Below are 25,205 nucleotides of genomic sequence, written 5' to 3' on the forward strand. Positions count from 1 at the left end.
CAGAGCTTGGTACAGAAAGGGAGTGTGGGCTCGGGTGGTCGCACCCTTCTGGCCCCATAAGGAAGGAGTGGCAAGTGGAGGGGTCTCTATAAAGTGTGGGAACTCCATTGCCTGGGTCTGAGGATTAAATGAGTCACTGCATGCACTGTGCTTAGTGCAGTACCTGGCATTGTTGCTAGCATGTGATAAATCATGCAAGCTACTGTTACTATTGCTGTGGTGGCAGTGCTGTTGGAAGGGATCTCAAAGATGATCTCGTCCAAATCCTTCATGTTACGTACGTGGTGAGGAAACAGAGATATATTACAATTAACCGTGATTAAACACATGCATAGGGCTTCCCTGGTGGCGCAGTGGTTGAGAGTCTAATGCAGGGGACACGGGTTCAAGCCCTGGTCTGGGAGGATCCCACATGCCGCAGAGCAATTGGGCCCGTGAGCCACAACTACTGAGCCTGCACGTCTGGAGCCTGTGCTCCGCAACAAGAGAGGCCGCGATAGTGAGAGGCCCGCGCACTGCGATGAAGAGTGGCCCCCGCTCGCCGCAACTAGAGAAAGCCCTCGCACAGAAACGAAGACCCAACACAGCAAAAATAAATAAATTAATTAAGAGTTAGGACTTCAACATATTCATTAAAGAAATATAAAATAAATAAAAATAAACACATGCATAGTGGCAAAGCCACAACCTGACCCAGGGCTCTTACCATGCAGCTGCCTTTCCTCTGCTCCATAATGCCATCTCCTCAGCAGCACGAAGACTTTAGGGTCAGCACTGACTTCAATATTCCCAGTCCACAGAGGTGACTTGTGCTCTTGCCGTCTTCTGGATAGGAGCAAGGAGTGTGTCCTTGGAGAAAGGGGACACCTTCAGTGGGAGTCAGTGCCGGGAGCCTCCTGTGAGGGTCTCATCAAGTTGAGGTGGGAACACCTCAAATATTTACTGAACAATGAGAAGCACAGCCCTTACATGGATAAAGAAGAAGGTGACATTCTGTACTCCAGAGCAGTGCAGTGAAAGCTCCAGGACTGAATATTCTAAGTCAGAAAAACGTATTCTGGCTCAGAAATCAGATGTGCAGACAGACTGAATTTCTTCTCATGAGTTAAATAGGAACAAATGTAATTTGTAGATTTCCTTCCTTGTTCTCATTTTAAAACCTAGTTTGTTTCATTTTACCTGTAATCAATATATTCTTTGACTGTTTCACAGTTGAAGATTGCTAACATGATTTATATTTTTGAAACTTTTAATTATGGAAATGCTCAAATACATACAGAAGTAAAGGGAATAATATAATATGATGAAGTTTGGGTATAATGATGCCCAGTGTACCCACTGTCTCCCCCGCCCCAATTCCAGAGAGATCACCTATGGCTAATCCTGTTTCATCTGTAAACCTGCCTTCCTTCCCCACCCTCGCAATGAAGTTTGAATCAAATCTCAGGCCTCTTATCATTTCATCCATAAACACTTTGTTTTCTATAAGATTTTGATGAATTTTAAGCTCTTTCTCCATCTGGCTGCTTTAGACTTTAGTTTGTTCAGCTGGGGAATCAACGGACCAAAGCTTAGGTCCTTCTAGAGGCCTTGCATGGTCATAGGTCCAGAAAGTTCAGAGCAAATCAGCTTGAAAATGGAGCCTCTATCATTTGGCTGCCAGGCTGGAACTGAACAAGGCAACATTTTGGATACTTTTTATTCCTTGCTGAATTTCTGCCAACTCTGTATATGGTATTTCCATAAAAGTCTTGTTTTCTTTCTCTTTTCTTTGAAGAATGAAACTTCTTTCCCCTTTTTTCAAAAGAGGAGAAGACTGTCATTCTAGATTCCATCCCTCCTGCTGCTGTCGCCTTTTCTTCTGTTTGATTTCCGCACTAGTGTCAGTTTGCAAATTCTGGGGTTTGGTAGTTCACAGGAGGACCCAGGGATGGGGAGAGTGGCCCTACTCAATGTCATTGAAAGATTACTGTACTTCAATCACTGGAGCTCAACTGAAAACTCTGAAAAGTTCTCTTTATAATCATTGAATTTTAAATAATTTTCCTAAAAAGACTGAGGGAAGAAAAAGGATGCCAAGTTCACATTTCCCTGCCAGAAACACTGTTCTTATTTTCAGTTGAATGGCTTGGCTATTAATTAAGGCTTCGTGCTCCGCAGCTATCTCTTTTTCTACATTCTTGCCGCTAATCATCATACATGTGACACATGACTTCTGTTTAAATGCTAAAGTTTATTAGAGTGGAAAAAAAAATCAGTTATACAGGGAAGGAAAAGAGATTAGTAATCAAGTCCAAGCATTTGCTTATTCATCTGCATATGGTTAAAAGATTTAAAAGAATCCATTGGTTTCTATTTCACTGCTACATGCAGGCCAAGGAGCAAGGAGGAAAAAAAAAAAAAAAGCCTTTTCCTATCCATGGTGTAGAAATACATTTTCTTCCTTTTGCCTTGGAGGGAGAAATCGTCTCCTCTCCTAATATTAAGCCAAAGTAACCAAACTTTAGAGGGACTGGCTCCTTCTGAAAGGTTATTGTTCTAATTACCTATTGCTTTGAAATGAACTCCCCGAAAACTTAGTGGCAGAAAACAGCAACCATTTAATTCTGCTCATGGACGCTGTGGGTCAGAAATTCACTGGGCACAGAAGGGAGGGCTTTTCTCTGCTCCATGGTGTTTGAGCCTCAGCTGGGAGGACTAGAAAGGCTGGGAGTGACTCAAATGGCAGGGCTGGAATCATCTGGAGGCTTCTCCCCTCACACGTCTACCACCTGGATTGAGATGACTCAAAGCCTGTGCTTAGCTGTGACCATGACCCCGAACACCTACACCTGGCCCCTCCGTGGGGCTTGCGCTTCTCACAGCCTGGTGGCTGCCTTCTGTGACAGCATCCCCCGGGGGAATGTCTGAGTTAGAATGTCACTTCCCACTCTCGCTGCAGTCTGGTGGCCGGTTTAAATTCCAAGGGAGAGCAACCAAACTCCACTTCTGCGTGAGGAAGCAGCCGGGTCATACTGCAGAGCATGTAGCTGGCCAACTTTGGAAAATACAATTCACCTCCGTGGTCTGGGTTGAGGCCCTTTAGGGAGGAGGTGGGAGAGGGAGTTACTGCGTGCCAAGGCCATCTTCTCCCTCCAGGCCCCCCACTGGCTCTTTTCACCCAGTCCTTACTCAGCTCTTCCCCAGTGGCCACGCTTTGTCCCCAGACCTTCTGTCTTTGTTCAGTCTCTGGTCATGGGCAGAGATGGAATCACAATAAACAAAAACACTCCCTGTCGCAGCTTCCTGGCTGCTGTGCTTAGTTTTTAGTTTGTCTTTCTTCATCCGTATACACAGCCACAAATATCTAAGGACGGATTCCTTGACTACTGATGATAGTTTTTTTCACTGAGAAATAATTCACATGCCATACGGTACACCTTTTTATAGTGTACAACTCAGTGGGTTTTAGTATATTCATAGTTGTACAACCATCACCATTATCGAATTCTAGAACATCTCACTTAAAAGAAAACCCCACATCCATTTAAAGTCACCCTCATTGCCCTTTCCCACAGCACCTGGCAACAATGAATCTACTTTCTCTCAATGGATTTGCCTATTCTGGACAGTTTATGTAAATGGAACCATATAATATGTGGGTTTTTATGATTGGCTTATTTCCCTTAGCATGTTTTCAAGGTTCATTCATCTATGCTGTAGCATGTCATGAATTAGTCACATCCTTTTTGTGACTGAATAATATTTCATCGTACGGATATATCACTTTTGTTAATCCATCCATTAGTTTGGTGGACATCTAGGTTGTTCCCACCTTTTGACTATTATGAATAATGCTGGAATGAATGTTTGGGTACAGGATATGTGTGAACATGTTTTCAGTTCTCTGGGGTATACACCCAGGAGTGGAATTGCCGGGTCCCATGGTAACTTTAATTCTTTGAGGAACTGCCGAACTGTTTTCCACAGCTGCTGAACCATTCTACATTCCCACCAGCAACGTATAAGGGTTTCAATTTCTCCACATTCTTGGCAACATATGTTATTTTCTGCTTTGTTTGATAAAGGCCATCCTAGAGGGTAGGAGTGGTTGCTGGGCTTAGTCTAAGGAGAGCCTTCCTTCAGGCCACTACATACCAAGGAAGCCACCTTGGTTGCCTGGAGACAAGGTAACTGAGGGCTTACTATGTGTTAGGCTCTGTGCTAAAGGCAGTACATGTATCATCTAGTTTGGTGTTCACAGCTCTAGAACTAGGTACCATTATTATGCCTATTTGACAAGTAAACAAAGTGAGGCACAGAATAACTTGCTAGAAAAGGGACGAGGTTTGGAAGACATGAATTTCCTGTACTAAAAATAAGTTAGAGAACTTGGATACTAATGAAGGAGTCTGGTGGTCTAAGTAAAAGTTAAAAAAAATTTTTTTTTCAAAACAAAACAAGAAACGCCAGGTACATTGTAGCTGGCCAAATTCGAAGCTGGCCTCCAGTATTCTAACCATGATGCCCACACCCCATATGATCCCCTATCCTGAAGTAGAAATGGGACCTATGAATATCATGGGCTATTGCTCTCCTGAATATGTTATATTAATATGGCAAAAGGGATTTTGAGGATGTTATTATGGTTCCTAGTCAGTTGACACCGATTTAATTAAAAGGGAGAGAGATTACCGTAGGTGTGCCTGATCCCAGTTACGTGAGTCCTTAAAAGAGACAAGCTGCAGTAGAGACTCTCCTGCTGGCCATTAAGAAACAGGTCACCATGAGCCCTACAACTGCAAGGAACTGAATTCAGCCAGCAACACCCTGAACAAGTTTGGAAGATCTAGAGTTCCAGATCAGAACTCAGTCCTGGCTGTCACCTTGATTACAGCCTGTGAGACCCTGAGTAGAGAACTAGTTAAGCCCTGAATGGGTTTCTAACCTACGGAGCTGTGAGATAATGACTGTTACTTCAAGCCACTAAGTTTGGCGCACTTTGTTACACAGCAATAGAAAACTAGTACACAGAGCACAGACTGACTAAAGGCTGCTAGAGGAGATGAACTCATTGGTGTGTCATACATAAAGAACAGCACTTCTCAAAATGTGGCCCAGGGACCCCTGGGGGGCCTCAAGGTCTTTTCAGGGCTCCATGAGGTCAAAACTATTGTCATGTGATTAAGGCATACTGAGGTGTTATCTGTCTTTTTCCTTCTCATTACTTTATAGTTTTCTAGATGCTACAGGATGTGTGATGATGTCATTGCTCTGATGGTTAATAGTGTCCCCGTCTATTCCTATGTTTAAAAAATTTCTGGTTTAATTTCTAATGTGGTAAATATTGACAAATATAGCCCCCATAAACAAAAGTTCATTGGGGTCTTTCAATAATTTTTAATGAGGTCTTGAGACCAAAAAGCTTGAGAACCACTGGTCCAGATGAAATGGAACTAAGTAGGCCTAGGCAAAGTCTGAAAGTATAAGAATTTATATACTTACTTAATGGCTACATTCTGTCCTGAGCTGTAGTAGGTATGACCAAGAGTGGAGCAAGGGCACAAAAGTAGCATGAGGTACAGTCCCTGAAGTAAGGCAAACATAAAGAATTAATTAGCAAAAGCATCCGTGTCTTCCCTTCACAGGTGTTTATGTAAGTACAAGGTACGGCAATATGATGGTACATAATCTATGCTAACCTTAGGTGTGGGCAGCTAGGACACAGTGTGTAAAGAAGTTGCTGAAACCAGGCTATGGGGGAACAAGGGATATTTTACTGGAGAGGTGAGACGTAAGTTGGGAGGGGAAGTGGGAAGAGGACAACTATTTCAGGCACCCTGCCTCAAATCTTAGCTGAAACGTCTCTTTCTTAGAGAGGCCTTTCTTGATATCCCTTTCTAGAGCAGTCAGCATTGTATCCCCTTCACAGCACCCTGCTGATTTCCTTTCCAGCACTTTTAAAATGTTAAACCTAACATAGCTGTTCAAATAAGTCTGGCTGGAGCTACAGTACCTTGGTTCAAATGCCAGCTCTGCTACTTTCTAGTTGTAAAATCTTAGATAAGTTACTTAATCTCTTTATGCCTCAGTTCCTCAAAAAATGTGCTAACAAAGCAAGGAATTTATGTTAAAGCGTTAGCTTAGTTGTGACCATGGGACTAAAAAGGAAGGCTGGATATGAACTAGTTCAAACGCAGAATCAATGGGTGAAATCAGATGACAAGGAGAGAAGAGGATGAAAAGATAAGGGGAAATTCTGGGGATATTAAAAAAAAAAAGGCAACCAATTATATGTAGATTAAAGAAAGAGTAAAAAAACAAAAATTATTCCAAAGTTTGTTGTTTGAGCGAGATGGCAGAGCCTGGCATCAGGTGACTACTTTGAAGGGAAAAGGAGGAGGCATGTCAAATCCACGTTTAAAGTGAGTGGGAACAAGAACACAGACCACTTGATTTGAGAGTCCTGGGGTGCTGGGGCTTACAGAAGCAAGCTCATGGCAGATGACGAAATCTGGATGTCTGCTCATCGTCTGCCAAAGCTGAAATCATGGGGAAGAAACTACACAAGGTCCCCAACACCGAGCTGTATGGAGGACGACCTTCTTTAATATTCACGATGGCATTACTGTGGATAAAAGAAGCTTCATACGTTGCTATCAAACTCTTTTTGGTGAGATGGGACTTTTTAGGAGATATGAAGCACAGATTCAATGCAGGGAGCTGGACAGTAAGAGGTGGCACGTTTCCCAACATTAACCTATCTTGGTAAAGACAATTAAACAGTGTGTTTCCAGATGCTTTTATACGGGGAAGCTTGGCTCATCTCTCTTCTACCAAGGACCTCTTGCTATTCAGTTTAAAAGTGTACAACATTCCTCTTGTTGACATGGTTTCATAGCACTCTTCGTTCCAGGCGAAAGCTTCCCGTGATGACTTTTGGATGTCCCTTCTGAAACATTTAGGCTTTGACCTGGCAAGCTGCTGAGACCCATTAGGACAGCTGAACTGTAGATAAAATCTTCCAGGGAAGTAGGTGTGGGCAGGATGTGTGGTTTCCCTGCCTCTCATTTAAAGACTGATGCAACAAATTTTTCATGAATAGTCTCTTCCAGTAAGAGTTGCATTCCAGAGTGCCTCAAGAGAAATTGGAAAGGACAAGTTAGCTACTGATTTCTTCAGTTTCAGTTGAGACTAGAGCACTAGCTTTCTTCATGCCGCAGAAATGCACAGCAGGGATACAGCCCCTACTGCAATCTCAAACCAGCTCCCTTTGCTAGTGTGACCCTGAGGACTTGAATTAGCCGTAACAATAAGACACAGGGGAACAGGCATTTGTTTACCAAATGATCTGGAACTGAGAAAGAAGGCATGATCACATGTGCCTCAGCTGGGCTCTGAAACGTGTGCATAGCAGCCTGAACCCAGGAAGATATTTCTGAACTTTTAGTGATATAACACACACAGATTCTTTCTCTGACATTCCAGGCTAACCACTGTCTAAGTTAAGGCTCTGCAAAACATCTGGGACATACGTTTCTGGAAAAAATCATGGCTTCTTTTCTACAATTCTCCATGGCCTAAGCATTGTAAGCTCTGGCCCGACAGGAGCCAATGCAGCAGGCTTAGTTGCGGGGGCCCTGGGACAGCTGCCCTGGAGCACAGACAGGCATTAACTGCACTGAATACAGTCCACTCATCAACTACTCACCTAGTACCACTCAGGAACAGTGACAGAGAAAAACTTTTCAAAGATGCATAAAATGTACATGCTGCTGTCTCGACAACAACAACAAAAAATCACTTTCTCCCTAAAAAAGTAGAGGCTTACTTCATCTCCACTCCCGGTGGAACCACACGAATATGGTACCTGATATTTCAGACCTTTATGTCAGGTGACACAGAGCCTGAGATCTGAGATTTAAAATCAAAGCACAGTGAACTAGCGCTTGGCTGCCCCGCTGGCCACCGAATCCAGACGGCAAAGTGCTTTCACTATTCTGAGAGTCTTCTGCCATGCGTTTCTCCAGGCAAAAACCTGGGAAAATGTCCTGACAGATGAGCCTACTTTACTTTATTCAGAGAAAGAGAATTTCTAAAAGAACAAGAAAGGCTAGGGTAGCCTCAGCATTTTAATTTTATGTCATCTTAGGCGATCAAGCCTCTTTTCACCAAAAGTCAATTTCTTTGTTAATTTCTTACCATTTCTTTATTAGATTTATATCATACTTATAAGACAGATTTAAGAGGGAAAAAAAAACAAACAACTTAAACATCACAAGAGGTCTTCTCATTGTTTGCTGCCTTGTTAAAATAGCAGGGAGGGGAATGGAATTCCTGTTTACTGCAGAGCTGCTGGGCCAGGCCCTGCATTAGGTGTTGTACTTCTGTTGTAGTTGACATGGCTCTTTAGGAGCACAGATTCTCAAGCAGGGCCAACTAAATAATCGGCAAGGTCCAGTGCAAAACACAATGTGAGCCTCTTGTTCAAAATATGCTAAGAAATTCAAGAGAGAGACAGCAGAGTATTAAACCAAGTGTCGGGCCCTCCTAACTATGGGTCCCTATGTGGCTGCAGAGGCCACATGCCCATGATACTGGCTCTGCTCTTAAGCTTGGGCTCGAATTCTCGATTTGGCGCTTACTAGTCATATGAGCTTGGAAAGTCATCTGTAAAATGGGGGTAATTACAGTCCCTACCTCATTGAGTTGTTATTAGAGTTAAATGAGTTAATATTTGAAAAGTGCTTAGAAGAACACCTGGCATACAAAAAGCACTTAAAGTAAATGTTAAGTAAATATATACTCTCCTGAGCCTACACATCTTAAAATGCCAGAGATAGCTATAGCCACAAAATCGTGAATTTACCATAACATTAAAAAAAATGTTTTGAGAGTTCGGCCCTGAGAAACAGAACCATGTTTTTACTCGTATGACAGTAGTCACCTTTTCATTTATTTTAACAAACAAAAGATTTTAAAAGATATCCTGGAGTAAGGCCAGCTACTCACAAAGCAAAACCAAAGAATAAAAACAGACACTGGTTTATGCGCTCAGTTCTGGAAGCCTGTGGAGTGCAAATTGTCATGAAGCCAATTTAATATAACTGCTTCCTTTATGCTGAAAGGATTCACTAGGGACCTCTCTGTTTCCATACAGGAAATAAAGCCTGTTGTGTCTGAACAAAAACTAAGAAATATTTTTCTTTTTCTTTCTATAATGCAGAATACTGTAAAAAAAAAAAAAAAAGCTGTAGAACAGGAAATGTGGCTAATCATACAAATTCTATATTTAGTTCTAGAAAATATTAGTAAAATATTAGTAAAACAAGTCAGAAGATAACTTGCAGGTAGTGGTAAACACCTGTATATAGAACAGAAATTTGGAGCACAGAGGCATAAACACTTAATGGTTTATTAATGTTTGTTTTATAAAAGCAACCTCAGTTTCCTCACTGGGTTACTTATACATTTCTCTACTCTTGACCACCAATAATTCTCAGGATTCTCAAAAGCTTTTACAATAAACATGTAGTTTTTTGTTCCCCATTTATAGTAAATATTGTCGACTGCAAAATTCTAAAGAAGTAAGTTGTCATTCATCAAACAATTCGCCCGAGGTAGACAGATTTGGGATATTTCTCCTTAAGAGTCGGCCACTGAACAATGAAGTAATCGGAGAGGTGAAACAGAATCTTTCCGGACAGGGATAAATGTTCCACTCGGCAGATGCTTTCAACGTAGACAATGATCACTTTCTTTATTCCTAGTATCCCAAGGAGAAGGGCAGATATACAGATAGGAACACATGTTCCTGGTCCGTTACATAACACCTTGAAAAAAAAAAAAAGTTGAAGGTCAAATAAAAACACAGAATACTGCTCTAATTTTAAATGAAAAACAGTCCAATATTAGGGAGGATTTTTTTATTATGCTAAGTCTTGAGCGATTCCTTGTTAAGATCCGGTCTGTAGCAAATTCGTGCAGTTAGAAGCCAGGTGGGGCTGTGTTGTCGGCTCTCCTGCTTACCAACTGTGTGAGTTGGGACAAATCAGTCCACTTCTCTGCACCTGGGTGGCCTGCCCTGTGCCACAGGACGTGTGCACACAGTGCCTGGTGCTCAGCCAGCACCCACGGGATGGGTGCGTGTTGCTCTTCTCCGACTGCTTTGTGGATCTTGAATGTCACACAAACATATGGAAAACAGATAAACTCAGTTGTGATTCACTGTTTTCTCATATACTGACCTGTTCGTGTTGATTTTTTAAAGTAATCGAATTAATAGTTGGAGGACTGACATGTTAAGATATAGGAGAAAATGTCTTTAAATGACTAATTATGTAGAATATTTTTGTTGGAGGTAGAATCACTGTAGGAGTTCAATCCAACACATGGGATATTCGAGAGAAGGTTACTAAATGAATGAGATTTTCCCTCAAGAGAATTTTATCCACACTTGTGATCCCGAGAGTTTTAATGCTTTTGACTTCTGCTAATTTTTATAGAAAGCCACTGATTAAAAACAATTTAGTTGGTGAACCTAATAAGAGAAATAAAAATTTAACTCACAGAGTTACTGCAAAGAATTTTTATAAGTTTTTTAAGAAAATGAGGGGAAAGCTATTACACAGAATTGTTGGTAAGATAATTTACTATTCTTTTCAAAGGAGAAAAAGCATTTTGCACAACATCTCAATCATATGCTCGTGCTGACTGAATTAGTACAATCTAATAAAGCATTTTTTACTCCACAAGTCATAAAACAGGAGATCTGTGGTTGTCTACACACGCCTACTGGGTATTACCTACAATGTCACATGATCGCTCCAGCACAAGGCCCACAACACTTATCAGACATCAGAGAATCTTAGAGATGAAAGGGTCCCCAGAAATATTGTCTAACCATCCCAGCATTGCAGGGACCTTCCCCAACAGATGTCTGCTGGGGCTGTGAGACAAGGTGAGGGATATAACGGTTTGGTAAAGGTCATGTGAACTAAGCCCCACCCTTCCTGGAGGCAGGACCACCTGGAACACCATTCACAGAGCTTTGGAATCAGAGACAGTAGCCTGTTTCAGGTAGGAACCAATCCTTTTTAGTCTCCCTTAGCTCCCACCTACGAGTGAAATCCCCTGCCTGCCTTTTATGAAGAAATTTTGTTGAGACTTTCTCCTGAAGTACCAGCCACTAAGCTGCTCTCCAGGCCAGTGCTCTTTAATCCCCACTGAGTTGCCCCTATAACCTTTCTTCATAGACCCTCAATGGAGCATAAAAGAAACAAAATGGGACAGGGAGTCCGGGGTTAAACAAGCTGTGTACTAGCTCTGTGACCTTGGACGACGGTAATCGTAATTACCACCTCAGCTCTCACTACCACTATTTATCAACAACACATCGTGGTCTGGTACTGTACTGAACATTTCACATGTATTCTTTTTTTTTTTTTTTTCTTTTCAGTACGCGGGCCTCTCACTGTTGTGGCCTCTCCCGTCGCGGAGCACAGGCTCCGGACGCGCAGACTCAGCGGCCATGGCTCACGGGCCCAGCCGCTCCGCGGCATGTGGGATCTTCCCGGACCGGGGCACGAACCCGTGTCCCCTGCATCGGCAGGCGGACTCTCAACCACTGCGCCACCAGGGGAGCCCTCACATGTATTCTATTAGTTAATCCTCACAGCAATCATTTGAGGCAAGCTTTCATACCCCTTTTTGCAGAATAGGAATCTGAGGCACAGACATTGGGCCAGCTGACTGATCACACATCTAGTCCAGACTAGATGACCTGTCCTGTTAGCTCCAGGATTTGATAATTCTTTGAGTCTCATTTGTTTCTAGTTTTGTCTGAAGCCTAAGTTACAAGATTGTTCTGAATCCTTTCAGGATTTAGAATTCTAAAAATCCTATTAATGCAAGGTTTCTCTAATAACGGCACTATTGACATTTTGGACCGGATTATTTTTCTTTGTGGGGCCAGTCCTGTGCATCGTAGAATGTTTAGCAGCATCCCTGGCCTCTATCCACAAGATTCCAGTAGCCAAGAAGATCAAGAATGTCTCCAAGCATTGCCAACTCTCCAGGTGAGACCACTGTGTTCATGTATTCCCTAATCCTTGGATTATCTGTGTTGCTTTTCTCAATTTTTTTTCCCATAGTACAGAACAAAATAAAACCTACAGCTAAAAGGTAATATAAAGGTTGCACATTGGATCTTGAATGTCACAAAAATATTTTCATGTTTGTTGCCTTTAAAAAAAGTGTACATATCCACATGTGTTCCTTTCAGTGTCTGGTCGGCCCGCTATACACAAGTTGTGAATACATTAATAGAGATGTCCGGATACAAGAGGGGAAGTGACTGGGCACTGGTGGGAGATGCTTTAATAACCTGCCATAGATCAGAGGCAAAAGGTAAAAGTGGAAATTAAAGGTATTTTGTTTATCTCTGTTGTATCTCTATTTTGAGGTACCTTACTACAAAAGTCCCAGAAACAATAAAATCACAAAACCCTAAACCAAGTATATGAAAAAAAAAAATCTTAAGGAAAACTTAGGCAAAGGAAAGCTTCTTTTACTTAACCACAGGTTTTAACTCTGAGTTTTACAGTAGCCTGGGTAAAAATTTAAAAATTGGGGATTATGGAGTTTCTATTATTTCATGGAGCATACCAGAGAGACTTATTCCAAGCACTAAACAAACTAGAATTTACTGAGATAGCCTGGGTAAAGACTTTAAACAATATAATGGTTGAAGTTGTCTTTTTAATTTTATAAAAAACACAGAAATACTCTTCATATTTCTATTTCTTAAAACATAAGTTCTCAGTAAACGTGGGTACACTGCTCTTACTCTCTACCTCATTACTTTGTAAGCTCCTTAAAAGCAGGGTCAATTTCTAGGACAATCTATGTTTTGAACTTGGAACAGAATAGGCACTCACTAAATTCTGCTGAAAGGAAGGAAGGAAAATGATTGAAAGATAAGGGAGGAGGGAATCCTTTGCCTATCATATATAAGGCAAACGTTCGCTTTGCCAGACTTGACCCTGTTTGTATCTGTATCATACACATTTATCATGAACATAATGGCTGTGACTGACAACTTAAAACTTTTTTACTATCTCAGATCCATCGCCTTTTCCTCAGGGGGAACCACTGTATCCCTTGCTCTCAACTTAAACGTTTGAATAGAGTTGACTCCACGCTCAACTATAAGGAGAGGACATATGACTCCAGTCTGACCAGCTAGATCATCGAATTTCCCTGGTCAAAGTCACCCGTTCAGGGAAGAGCATATAACCCAGTGAGAAACCGCAAGACGTAGTGGGACATTCGTTGGGGCTACTGAGAGAGCAGTACCTTTTCTGTTGTACCGGCACCTAGGAGAATGTGGACCTGGCAATGGTAACATCTATCTTGCCACCATGTGGAGGGCTTGAGAATGAAGCCATCACAAAGCAGAAGAGAGCAGAGCTGAGAGATGAAGACAGGCCAGGTCCCAAAGATAGCATTTAAGATCCATGAATCCAGCTGTGCCTGAAGGAAACCAGATCTACCCCTAGACTTGCCAGGTATGTGAGGGAATATATTCCATTTTTGCTTAAGCCAGTTTGAATCAGGACTTCTGTCATTAGCAATAAAAAGCATCCTGACACAGCCCTTTATTTTGTCTAACTCCCTGACTAAGCTCTGACTGTCTGCAGTGCCAACCGGTAGGTGTTCATACGTGCCTGTTGGATGAATTAACAAATCAATAAACTTCTCTGAGAGCAGGAAATCAAAGAGATGTACTAAAGATAATATAAATTATGGGTCTAGAAAACTGCAAGAGGTCAGGGCTAAAATAAACATGAAATCATGAGGATAGATGAGCCCGATCAAGGATCAAGAAGAGTTACAAGAGGATTGTTGTTCTGTAGATTTGGGTCACCACAGGTCAAGTCCTGTTGGCTGAGACATGACATCAGCATGCACGAAAAGACAAATTTAACTAGGGTAGTCTGAACTTAATTCTTAGCCTAGTAGGAACCCCATACACAGAATACAGGCCAAGAACTTTGGGGTCCTGGGTTGGTTTGAAAGTCAGAGACCATAAAGTTGAGGGTGATCCAAGCATATGATAGTGAGATTGAAAGCCAGACGGAGAGTCCAACTAGTCTGTAATCTAAAGAGACTGGACAGAAAAGCGGAGTCCAACTCTGAGACACTGGCCTGAAAACCAGACTTTTGGACACCAGCCTCTGGCTGGTGGAGGAGGAGGCTGGAGAGAGCTAACAAACTGAGGAATCCAGCTGCAGGCAAGGTTTTACTGAGCTTCCAGGGCCATGCAAGAAGCTGGAGAACTAGAGCCCACTGTCAAAGCTGAGCTGGCTTGGGAAGACAGTCTCTATGGAGGTCACAGGTTCTGTCAAAACCAACACTTCCATATATAGGATATTGGTTCCATTATGTAGACAGGTAAAAGGGGAGATGAGGAAGGCAGTAACCACTGAGATGTAGAACTACTCAGGAGTCACAGGAAGAGCCTTACAGGGGCTTCCCTGGTGGCGCAGTGGTTGAGAGTCCGCCTGCCGATGCAGGGGACATGGGTTCATGCCCCGGTCTGGGAAGATCTCACATGCCGCGGAGCGGCTGGGCCCGTGAGCCATGGCCACTGAGCCTGCGCATCCAGAGCCTGTGCTCTGCAACGGGAGAGGCCATGACAGTGAGAGGCCCGCGTACCAAAATAAATAAAAATAAAGAAGCCTTATAGGTAAATTGCTTAACAACGCACCCTTCTTTTTTTTCTTTGTATTTTATTGAAACCCTTTATTAATTTATTTTTTAACATCTTTATTGGAGTGCAATTGCTTTACAACGTTGTGTTAGTTTCTGCTGTATAACAAAGTGAAACAGCTATACGTATACATATATCCCCATATCCCATCCCTTTTGCATCTTCCTCCCACCCTCCCTAGCCCACCCCTCTAGGTGGTCACAAAGCACCGAGCTGATCTCCCTGTGCTCTGTAGCTGCTTCCCACTAGCTATCTACCTTACATTTGGTAGTATATATATGTCAATGCTACTCGCTCACTTCGTCCCAGCTTACCCTTCCCCCATACCGTGTCCTCATGTCCATTCTCTACGTCTGCATCTTTATTCCTGTCCTGACTTACCTTTGCTGTGCAAAAGCTTTTAAGTTTCATTGGGTCCTATTTGTTTATTTTTGTTTTTATTTCCATTTCTCTATGAAATGAGTCAAAAAGGATCTTGCTGTGACTTATGACAAAGAGTGTTCTTCCTATGTTTTCTTCTAAGAGTTTTACACTGTCTGGCCTTACATTTAGGTCTTTAATCCATTTTGAGTTTATTTTTGTGTATGGTGTTAGGGAGTGTTCTAATTTCATTCTTTTACATGTAGCTGTCCAGTTTTCCCAGCACCACTTATTGAAGAGGCTGTCTTGTCTCCAGTGTATATTCTTCCCTCCTTTATCAAAAATAAGGTGACCATATGTGCGTGTGTTTACCTCTGGGCTTTCTATCCTGTTCCATTAATCTATATTTCTGTTTTTGTACCAGTACCATACTGTCTTGATTACTGTAGTACAATCTGAAGTCAGGAACCCTGATTCCTCCAGCCCCATTTTTCTTTCTCAAGATAGCTTTGGCTATTTGAGGTCTTTTGTGTTTCCATACAAATTGTGAAATTTTTTGTTCTAGTTCTGTGAAAAATGCCATTGGTAGTTTGATAGGGATTGCATTGAATCTGTAGATTGCTTTGGGTAGTATAGTCATTTTCACAATGTTGATTCTTCCAATCCAAGAACATGGTATATCTCTCCATCTGTTTGTGTCATTTTAATATCTTTCATCAGTGTCTTATAATTTTCTGCATACAGGTCTTTTGTCTCCTTAGGTAGGTTTATTCCTAGATATTTTATTCTTTTTGTTGCAATGGTAAATGAGAGTGTTTCCTTAATTTCTCTTTCAGATTCTTCATCAATAGTGTATAGGAATGCAAGAGATTTCTGTGCATTAATTTTGTATCCTGGTACTTTACCAAATTCATTGATTAGCTCTAGTAGTTTTCTGGTAGCATCTTTAGGATTCTCTATGTATAGTATCATGTCATCTGCAAATAGTGACAGTTTTACTTCTTCTTTTCCAATTTGGATTCCTTTTATTTCTTTTACTTCTCTGACTGCTGTGGCTAAAACTTCCAAAACTATGTTGGATAACAGCTGTGAGAGTGGGCAACCGTGTCTTGTTCCTGATCTTAGATGAAATGGTTTCAGTTTTTCACCATTGAGAACGATATTGGCTGTGGGTTTGTCATATATAGCCTTTATTATGTTGGGGTAAGTTCCCTCTATGCCTACTTTCTGGAGGGTTTTTATCATAGTGAAGCGTTTGAGAAAGATAGGTGTTAGCTCTTCTCTAAATGTTTCACAGAATTCACCTGTGAAGCCATCTGGTCCTGGGCTTCTGTTTGTTGGAAGATTTTTAATCAGTTTCAATTTCAGTGCTTGTGATTGGTCTCTTTATATTTTCTATTTCTCCCTGGTTCAGGCTTTGAAAGTTGTGCTTTTCTAAGGATTTGTCCGTTTCTTCCAGGGTGTCCATTTTATTGGCATATAGTGGCTTGTAGTACTCCCTCATGATTCGTTGTATTTCTGCAGTGTCAGTTGTTATTTCTCCTTTTTCATTTCTAATCCTGTTGATTTGAGTCTTCTCCCTTTTTTCTTGATGAGTCTGGCTAGTGGTTTATCAATTTTGTTTATCTTCTCAAAGAACCAGCTTTTAGTTTTATTGATCTTTGCTATTGTTTCCTTCATTTCTTTTTATTTCTGATCTGATCTTTATGCTTTCTTTCCTTCTGCTAACTTTGGTGTTATTTTGTTCTTCTTTCTCTAACTTCTTTAGGTGTAAGGTTAGGTTGTTTGAGATTTTTCTTGTTTCTTGAGGTAGGACTCTACTCCTATAAACTTGCCTCTTAAAACTGCTTTTGCAGCATCCCATAGGTTTTGGGTCATTGTGTTTTCATTGTCATTTGTTTCTAGGTATTTTTAAATTTCCTCTTTGATTTCTTCAGTGATCTCTTGGTTATTTAGTAGTGTATTGTTTAGCCTCCATGTGTTTGTATTTTTTATAGTTTTTTTTCCTGTAATTGATATCTAGTCTCATAGCCTTCTAGTCGGAAAAGATACTTGATATGATTTAAATTTTCTTAAATTTACCAAGGCTTGATTGTGATCTATCCTGGAGAATGTTTCATGAGCACTTGAGAAGAAAGTGTATTAGGTTTTTTTGGATGGAGTGTCCTATAAATATCAATTAAGTCCATCTTGTTTAATGTGTCATTTAAAGCTTGTGTTCCTTATTTATTTTCATTTTGGATGATCTGTCCATTGGTGAAAGTGGGGTGTTAAAGTCCCCCACTATTATTGTGTTACTGTCGATTTCCCCTTTTATGGTTGTTAGTATTTGCCTTATGTATTGAGGTGCTCCTATGTTGGGTGCATAAATAAGTACAATTGTTATATCTTCTTCTTGGATTGATCCCTTGATCATTATGTAGTGTCCATGTCTCTTGTAACATTCTTTATTTTAAAGTCTATTTTATCTGATATGAGTATTGCTACTCCAGCTTTCTTTGATTTCCATTTGCATGGAATATCCTTTTCCATCCCCTCACTTTCAGTCTGTATGTGTCCCTAGGTCTGAAGTAGGTCTCTTGTAGACAGCATATATATGGGTCTTGTTTTTGTATCCTTTCAGTGAGCCTGTGTCTTTTGGTTGGAGCATTTAATCCATTCACGTTTAAGGTAATTATCAATACGTATGTTCCTATGACCATTTTCTTAATTGTTTAGGGTTTGTTTTTGTAGGTCCTTTTCTTCTCTTATGTTTGCCACTTAGAGAGGTTCCTTCAGCCTTTGTTGTAGAGCTGTTTTGGTGGTGCTGAATTCTCTTAGCTTTTGCTTGTCTGTAAAGCTTTTGATTTCTCCATCAAATCTGAATGAGATCCTTGCTGGGTAGAGTAATCTTGGTTGTAGGTTCTTCAGTCATTGTGTTTTCATTGTCATTTGTTTCTAGGTATTTTTAAATTTCCTCTTTGATTTCTTCAGTGATCTCTTGGTTATTTAGTAGTGTATTGTTTAGCCTCCATGTGTTTGTATTTTTTATAGTTTTTTTTCCTGTAATTGATATCTAGTCTCATAGCCTTCTAGTCGGAAAAGATACTTGATATGATTTAAATTTTCTTAAATTTACCAAGGCTTGATTGTGATCTATCCTGGAGAATGTTTCATGAGCACTTGAGAAGAAAGTGTATTAGGTTTTTTTGGATGGAGTGTCCTATAAATATCAATTAAGTCCATCTTGTTTAATGTGTCATTTAAAGCTTGTGTTCCTTATTTATTTTCATTTTGGATGATCTGTCCATTGGTGAAAGTGGGGTGTTAAAGTCCCCCACTATTATTGTGTTACTGTCGATTTCCCCTTTTATGGCTGTTTGCCTTATGTATTGAGGTGCTCCTATGTTGGGTGCATAAATAAGTACAATTGTTATATCTTCTTCTTGGATTGATCCCTTGATCATTATGTAGTTTCCTTGTCTCTTGTAACATTCTTTATTTTAAAGTCTATTTTATCTGATATGAGTATTGCTACTCCAGCTTTCTTTGATTTCCATTTGCATGGAATATCCTTTTCCATCCCCTCACTTTCAGTCTGTATGTGTCCCTAGGTCTGAAGTAGGTCTCTTGTAGACAGCATATATATGGGTCTTGTTTTTGTATCCTTTCAGTGAGCCTGTGTCTTTTGGTTGGAGCATTTAATCCATTCACGTTTAAGGTAATTATCAATACGTATGTTCCTATGACCATTTTCTTAATTGTTTAGGGTTTGTTTTTGTAGGTCCTTTTCTTCTCTTATGTTTGCCACTTAGAGAGGTTCCTTCAGCCTTTGTTGTAGAGCTGTTTTGGTGGTGCTGAATTCTCTTAGCTTTTGCTTGTCTGTAAAGCTTTTGATTTCTCCATCAAATCTGAATGAGATCCTTGCTGGGTAGAGTAATCTTGGTTGTAGGTTCTTCTCTTTCATCACTTTAAATATGTCATGCCACTCCCTTCTGGCCTGTAGAGTTTCTGCTGAGAAATCAGCTGTTAACCTTATGGGAGTTCCCTTGTATGTTATTTGTTACTTTTCTCTTGCTGTTTCAATAATTTTTCTTTGTCTTTAATTTTTGCCAATTTGATTACTGTGTGTCTCGGTGTGTTTCTCCTTGGGTGTATCCTGTATGATACTCTCTGTGCTTCCTGGACTTGGGTGGCTATTTCCTTTCCTATGTTAGGGAAGTTTTCGACTATAATCTCTTCAAATATTTTCTCAGGTCCTTTCTCTCTCTCTTCTCCTTCTGGGACCCCTATAATGCGAATGTTGATGTGTTTAATGTTGTCTCAGAGGTCTCTGAGACTGCCCTCAATTCTTTTCATTCCTTTTTCTTTTATTCTGCTCTGCAGTAGTTATTTACACTATTTTCTCTTCCAGTCACTTATCCATTCTTCTGCTTCAGTTATTCTGCTATTGATTCCTTCTAGAGAATTTTTAAATTTCATTTATTGTGTTGCTCATCATTGTTTGTTTACTCTTTAGTTCTTCTAGGTCCTTGTTAAACGTTTCTTGTATTTTCTCCATTCTGTTTCCAAGATTTTGGATATCTTTTCTATCATTACTCTTAATTCTTTTTCAGGTAGACTGTCTATTTCCTCTCCATTTGTTTGGTCTGGTGGGTTTTTACCTTCCTCCTTCATCTTCTACATATTTCTCTGTCTTCCCATTTTGCCTAACTTACTGTGTTTGGGGTCTGCTTTTCGCAGGCTGCAGGTCTGTAGTTACCATTGTTTTTGGTGTCTGCCCCAAGTGGATAAGGTTGGTTCAGTGGCTTGTGTAGGCTTCTGGGTGGAGGGGACTGGTGTCTGTGTTCTGTTGGGTGGGCCTAGATCTTGTCTTTCTGGTGGGCGGGGCTGTGTCCGGTGATGTGTTTTGGCTGTCTGTGAACTTAGTATGATTTTAGGCAGCCTCTTTGCTAATGGGTGGGGCTGTGTTACTGTCTTGCTAGTTGTTTGGCATGGGGTGTCCAGCACTGGAGCTTGCTGGTCGTTGAGTGCGGCTGGGTCTGAGCATTGAGACAGAGATCTCTAGAAGAGCTCTCACCGATTGATATTACATGGGGCTGGGAAGTCTCTGGTGGTCCAATGTCCTGAACTCAGCTCTCCCACCTCAGAGGCTCAGGCCTGACAACAGGCTGGAGCACCAAGACCCTCTCAGCCACACGGCTCAGAAGAAAAGGGAGAAGAAAAGAAAGAAAAAAAATGTTTTAATAAAATAATTAAAATAAAAAGATAAAAAAATTATTAAAATAAAAAAGGTAAAAAACATTTTAAAAAAAAGAAGAGAGATACCAAACCCATAAACAAATCGACCAATGATAACCAGCACTAAAAACTATACTAAGATAAACATAAAAGTCAGAAACAAGGCAGTCGCAGACAACAAACTCCAAGTCTACAGTTGCTCCCAAAGTCCACCGCCTCAATTTTGGGTTGCTTCATTGTCTATTCAGGTATTCCACAGATGCAGGGTACCTCAAGTTGATTGTGGGGATTTAATCCACTGCTCCTGAGGCTGCACGGACAGATTCCCCTTTCTCTTCTTTGTTTGCACAGCTTCTGGGGTTCAGCTTTGGTTTTGGCTCCACCTCTGCATGTAGGTTGCCCTCAGACATCTGTTCCCATCCAAACAGGACGGGGTTAAAGGAGCGGCTGAATAGGGGGCTCTGGCTCACTCACACCAAGGAGAGGGAGGAGTATGGTAGTTATAATTGGAATGCGGGGCAAGCCTGCGGCGGCAGAGGTCAGCATGACGTTGAACAGCCTGAGGCGTGCCATGTGTCCTCCTGGGGAAGTTGTCCCTGAATCACGGGACCCTGGCAGTGGCAGGCTGCACAGGCTCCTGGCGGGGGTGGGGGGCAGGGGGTTGTGGATAGTGACCTGTGCTTGCACTCAGGATTCTTGGTGGCTGCAGCAGCAGCCTTAGCATCTCATGCCCATCTCTGGTGTCCGTGCTGAGAGCCACGGCTCACGCCCATCTTTGGAGCTTGTTTAGGTGGTACTCTGAATCCCCTCTCCTCTTGCACCCTGAAACAATGGTCTCTTGCCTCTTAGGCAGGTCCAGACTTTTTCCCGGACTCCCTCCCGGCTAGCTGTGGCGTACTAGCCCCCTTCAGGCTGTGTTCACGCAGCCAACCCCAGTCCTCTCCCTGGGATCCGACCTCCGAAGCCCAAGCCTCAGCTCCCCACCCTCACCCATCCCAGTGGGTGAGGAGACAAGCCTCTCAGGCTGGTGAGTGCTGATCTGCACCGATCCTCTGTGCGGAAATCTCTCCACTTTGCTCTCCACACCCCTGTTGATGCGCTCTCCTCCGTGGCTCCAAAGCTTCCCCCACCCACCCACTCCCCGTCTCCACCAGTGAAGGGGCTTCCTAGTGTGTGGAAACTTTTCCACCTTCATAGCTCCCTCCCAGAGGTGCAGGTCCCATCCCTATTCTTTTGTCTCTATTTTTTCTTTCTTCTTTTGCCCTACCCAGGTACATGGGGATTTTCTTACCTTTTGGGAAGTCTGAGGTCTTCTGCCAGCATTCACTAGGTGTACTGTAGGATTTGTTCCACATTTAGGTGTATTTTTGATGTATTTATGGGGAGGAAGGTGATCTCCTCATCTTATTCCTCTGCTATTTTGAAGGTCCTCTCTCTTCTTTTTAAAATTTTTATTTATTTATTTAGGCTGTGTTGGGTCTTCGTTGCTGCATGTGGGCTTTCTCTAGTTGTGGCGAGCAGGGGCTATGCTTCGTTGCAGTGCGCGGGCTTCTCATTGTGGTAGCTTCTCTTGTTGCAGAGCACAGGCTCTAGGCGTGCGGGCTTCAGTCATTGTGGCACACGGGCTCAGTGGTTGTGGCTCGTGGGCTCTAGAGCTCAGGCTCAGTAGTTGTGGCGCATGGGCTTAGCTGCTCTGCAGCATGTGGGATCTTCCTGGACCAGGGCTCGAACCCATGTCCCCTGCTTTGGCAGGCGGATTCTTGACCACTGCGCCACCAGGGAAGCCCAAAAATGCATCCTTCTTATTTTAGAAAATAAGAAAACCACAAAGTCACTTGCCTTAGCCGACAGAGACAAAATCTTCAGATTTGGGTAAGAGAAGGGTAATGGAAACCCCAGAGATGCCTACTTCTGTGAATCACTGAGCTAAAATACGGGGAGGGGAAGATGAGCATGAGGGAGGGAAAGCTCAGATAGGAGCTGGGTGAGCTAAGCAGGGCTGGGAAAGGCTTACAGAATGGAACGAATGATCTATATGTGAACATAAAGACTGCGGGAACAAACTGGTGGTGAGGGAGGAACTGATGATATAGAAAAAGTGAGTTCTTTCAACACCAGGAGAAAAGAGTAAGAGTTCAGAGTATTTAATTTGAGATTGGTTTGGGAAAAAATGTACCTTCTGAGAACATGACAAAGGATAAAAACGGTGGCACAGGAAGTTTGCCCTCAACAGATTTTTCTTTCAATATTTATAACTTTCCAGCTCAATGTGAAAAGTGCGGAAAAGCAAAAAGAAGATAATAATCCTTCTAATTTCATCAATCTGTTAACATTTTGGTGTATTATCTTCATATACACATTTATATTTCACTATAAAATATGTTCACGTATGCACATATATAATCTGAGAGCTTATATATAAATATTGTAAAGTGTTTTTTTGAAGTGTTGTTATATTTTTGTGTGTTGTGGAAAATTTTTTAAATTCATGATTTTTTTTTTTTTTTTAAACTTTATTTATTTATTTTATCTTTTTGCGGTACGCGGGCCTCTCACTGTTGTGGCCTGTCCCGTTGCGGAGCACAGGCTCCGGACGCGCAGGCTCAGCGGCCATGGCTCACGGGCACAGAATTTTTAATGACTGCATATATTTAATCCTATGGATATCTCATAATTCATCTAACTATTCCTTTATTGTTGGAAATTCAGGCTGACTCCTTTTATTGCTATTCTAAATCATGCTGTTATGAACATTTTTGTATATAAATCTGTGACCCCTAAGGTTTTAATTTTGCATTGAACTGTGTTCCAGAGTTCTTGCTGAGTGAGAAGTCAGAAGAAACAGCTTCAAGGACTTAAGGAAGTTGTAGAAAGTTTAATAAAACAACTGTCCTGAGTTGGGGATGGGCCATGTGGCCTTTTGTTTTGTTTTGTTTTTGTTCCTGTGTGGAAACTGAGTGATTTCCCACTGTATGAGTTGTGACAGCAGGCAGAGCCCATCTCACAAGTGAGATACTCCTTTCTGTGTTCCCTCTGCAGCTAGTGGATGGGCCGTGACTTGGCCAGATGTTTCTGCCTAGGTCTGATCAGGAGCTGGTGGTGCAGAGAAGCAAGGCCAGAGGAGAATCTGTTCTGGTGGCAAAGGTGCCACTGGCAGAGTCTGGCATCCAGTACCAGCGGGGCCAGCTACACTGTTCACTATCCAGTAGTGGTGGCAGCAGTGTTCCCCCAAAGCAGCTCTGAGGCCATGGAATTTGGGCTGTGGTTCTAGCTGTTCAGCTCCCACCTTGTCACTCCACGTTTACTAATCCTATTTCATTAGCTTTCCCAGTAACTCCGAGAGCTCTCAATAATCTTTCCCTAAATTCTTTTTCTGTTTCAGTCGGCCAGAGTGGATTTTTATGGTTCGTTACCAAGAACCTGACTGGTATGGAAAAAAACAAAGGCTTTGAGAGCAGCAGATGCAGAGTTAGAGAAGGAACAGGTCACGTCAGAACAGTCACAGGATTTCCTCAAGCAGGGCTCAGAGCGCTGCACGGTGAGCACAGGAAGAGGCAGAGTGAAATAAGGATGAGGACCAAGCAGCAAAAAGCACCCAGGGTGAGTGTTTTGGCGTAGGGAAAGGATACTCAAAAGTCCTCATCCAAGAGAGGAGGAGGGCAAGAGCCGTGGGATAAAAGCCGTAGAAAACTGGATAGAGAAGCATCTGTGAGTAATAAAGAGAGTGAGGAAGAAAATGCAGTTGGAGGGCAGGTGGTCTATAACATGTAGAGGATATCGTCAGAGGACCGGAAGGCTGGGGGTGCAGCCTGAGGAAAGGCAGCACTGAATGTCAGCGCTCAGTGGAGGTGGACAGCAGGAAGGAACAGGACGCAGAGCAGATGGGATGACGTGTTCGCTTGGCTCACATTACGGTACACTGTATTTCTTCTTTTTTATGTGTATTTAATCATTTGAGTAGTAACAGTTAAACAGGAACATTTAAATATCAAGACCAACATGAAATAACCAAATAAAGCCCTAAACACCGGAATCACCAACTATTTATGAACTTCAAGGTCTCTTACAATTCTATTGCTAACACACAGTCTTCAGAGTTGTCATCACTGTGTGTATAGCATCTTGAGGTCTACTTTTCCAAGTATACCACTCTTCCTTCCATGTTGCTATATAGGCCTCAGTTGCTTCACTGCTTGAACATGTCACAGTCCACCTAGCCCCTTCCCTACTTCTCCTTACCCAGGCATAGCTTTCATCTTTTTTTTTTTTTTCATCTTCTTTTAAATCATATCAAAAAGGTAAGCAAAGTTATAAATTGTTTTTATCTAGGCTAATGGCTTACGTTGTAAAGACGCTGAATTTACTGCTGGCTCCTCGAACATCAGTTACTTGCATTTCATTTGATAACAACTGGACCCAATTCTAATGTGTGTACGCGTGCGCACGTGTAGGCTGCCTCACAACAAACAATGCTCTGGACGCCAGCTGGTTGTCCTACAATTTAACTCAATTCTGACACTACCTACCTGGATATAGAATCAGATTCCACAGGTTAATGGCTCAGTCCCAAAGACTGCCCTCCCCCTTCAGATGCCTGTCACAAGTCCTGGCTGCTACCTCTACTTCTGGCTATAAGTCAGAGCTTCCCACGACCCACTCCTTGAGATCAATTAATACGCTAGAATGGCTCACAGAACTCAGGAAGGCCCATTTACTCACTAGCTTACTGATTTATTACCAAGGATATTAAAAAATACAAATCAACAGCCAGATAAAGAGATACATAGGGTAAGGTATGGGGCAAGGGGGTGGAGTGTCCATGCCCTCTCAGAGTGTGCCGTTCTCCCTAAGTCTCCACACGCTCACCAATCTG

General features: G+C 41.9%; 1 protein-coding gene across 3 annotated transcripts in view; it reads right to left on the reverse strand.

Annotated features, from left to right (window-relative positions):
- Nucleotides 1-2,253: 2,253 nt before the first annotated feature.
- Nucleotides 2,254-25,205, reverse strand: part of ALG14 (ALG14 UDP-N-acetylglucosaminyltransferase subunit) — a 109,759-nt gene continuing 86,807 nt past the window's right edge. For 2 of the 3 annotated variants that reach the window (XM_024751305.1, XM_024751306.1), the window contains one exon: nt 9,381-9,812. In XM_024751305.1, the coding sequence (XP_024607073.1) occupies nt 9,582-9,812 (231 nt within the window). In that variant the 3' untranslated portion in view covers nt 9,381-9,581. Of the gene's footprint in view, nt 3,080-5,484; nt 5,568-9,380; nt 9,813-25,205 lie in introns of those variants that run through there. The other variant, XM_024751307.1, reaches the window with a different exon arrangement.

The sequence above is a fragment of the Neophocaena asiaeorientalis genome, unplaced genomic scaffold (assembly GCF_003031525.2).
Source record: "Neophocaena asiaeorientalis asiaeorientalis breed wild unplaced genomic scaffold, Neophocaena_asiaeorientalis_V1.1 scaffold147, whole genome shotgun sequence".
In the NCBI taxonomy this organism is placed as follows: Eukaryota; Metazoa; Chordata; class Mammalia; order Artiodactyla; family Phocoenidae; genus Neophocaena; species Neophocaena asiaeorientalis.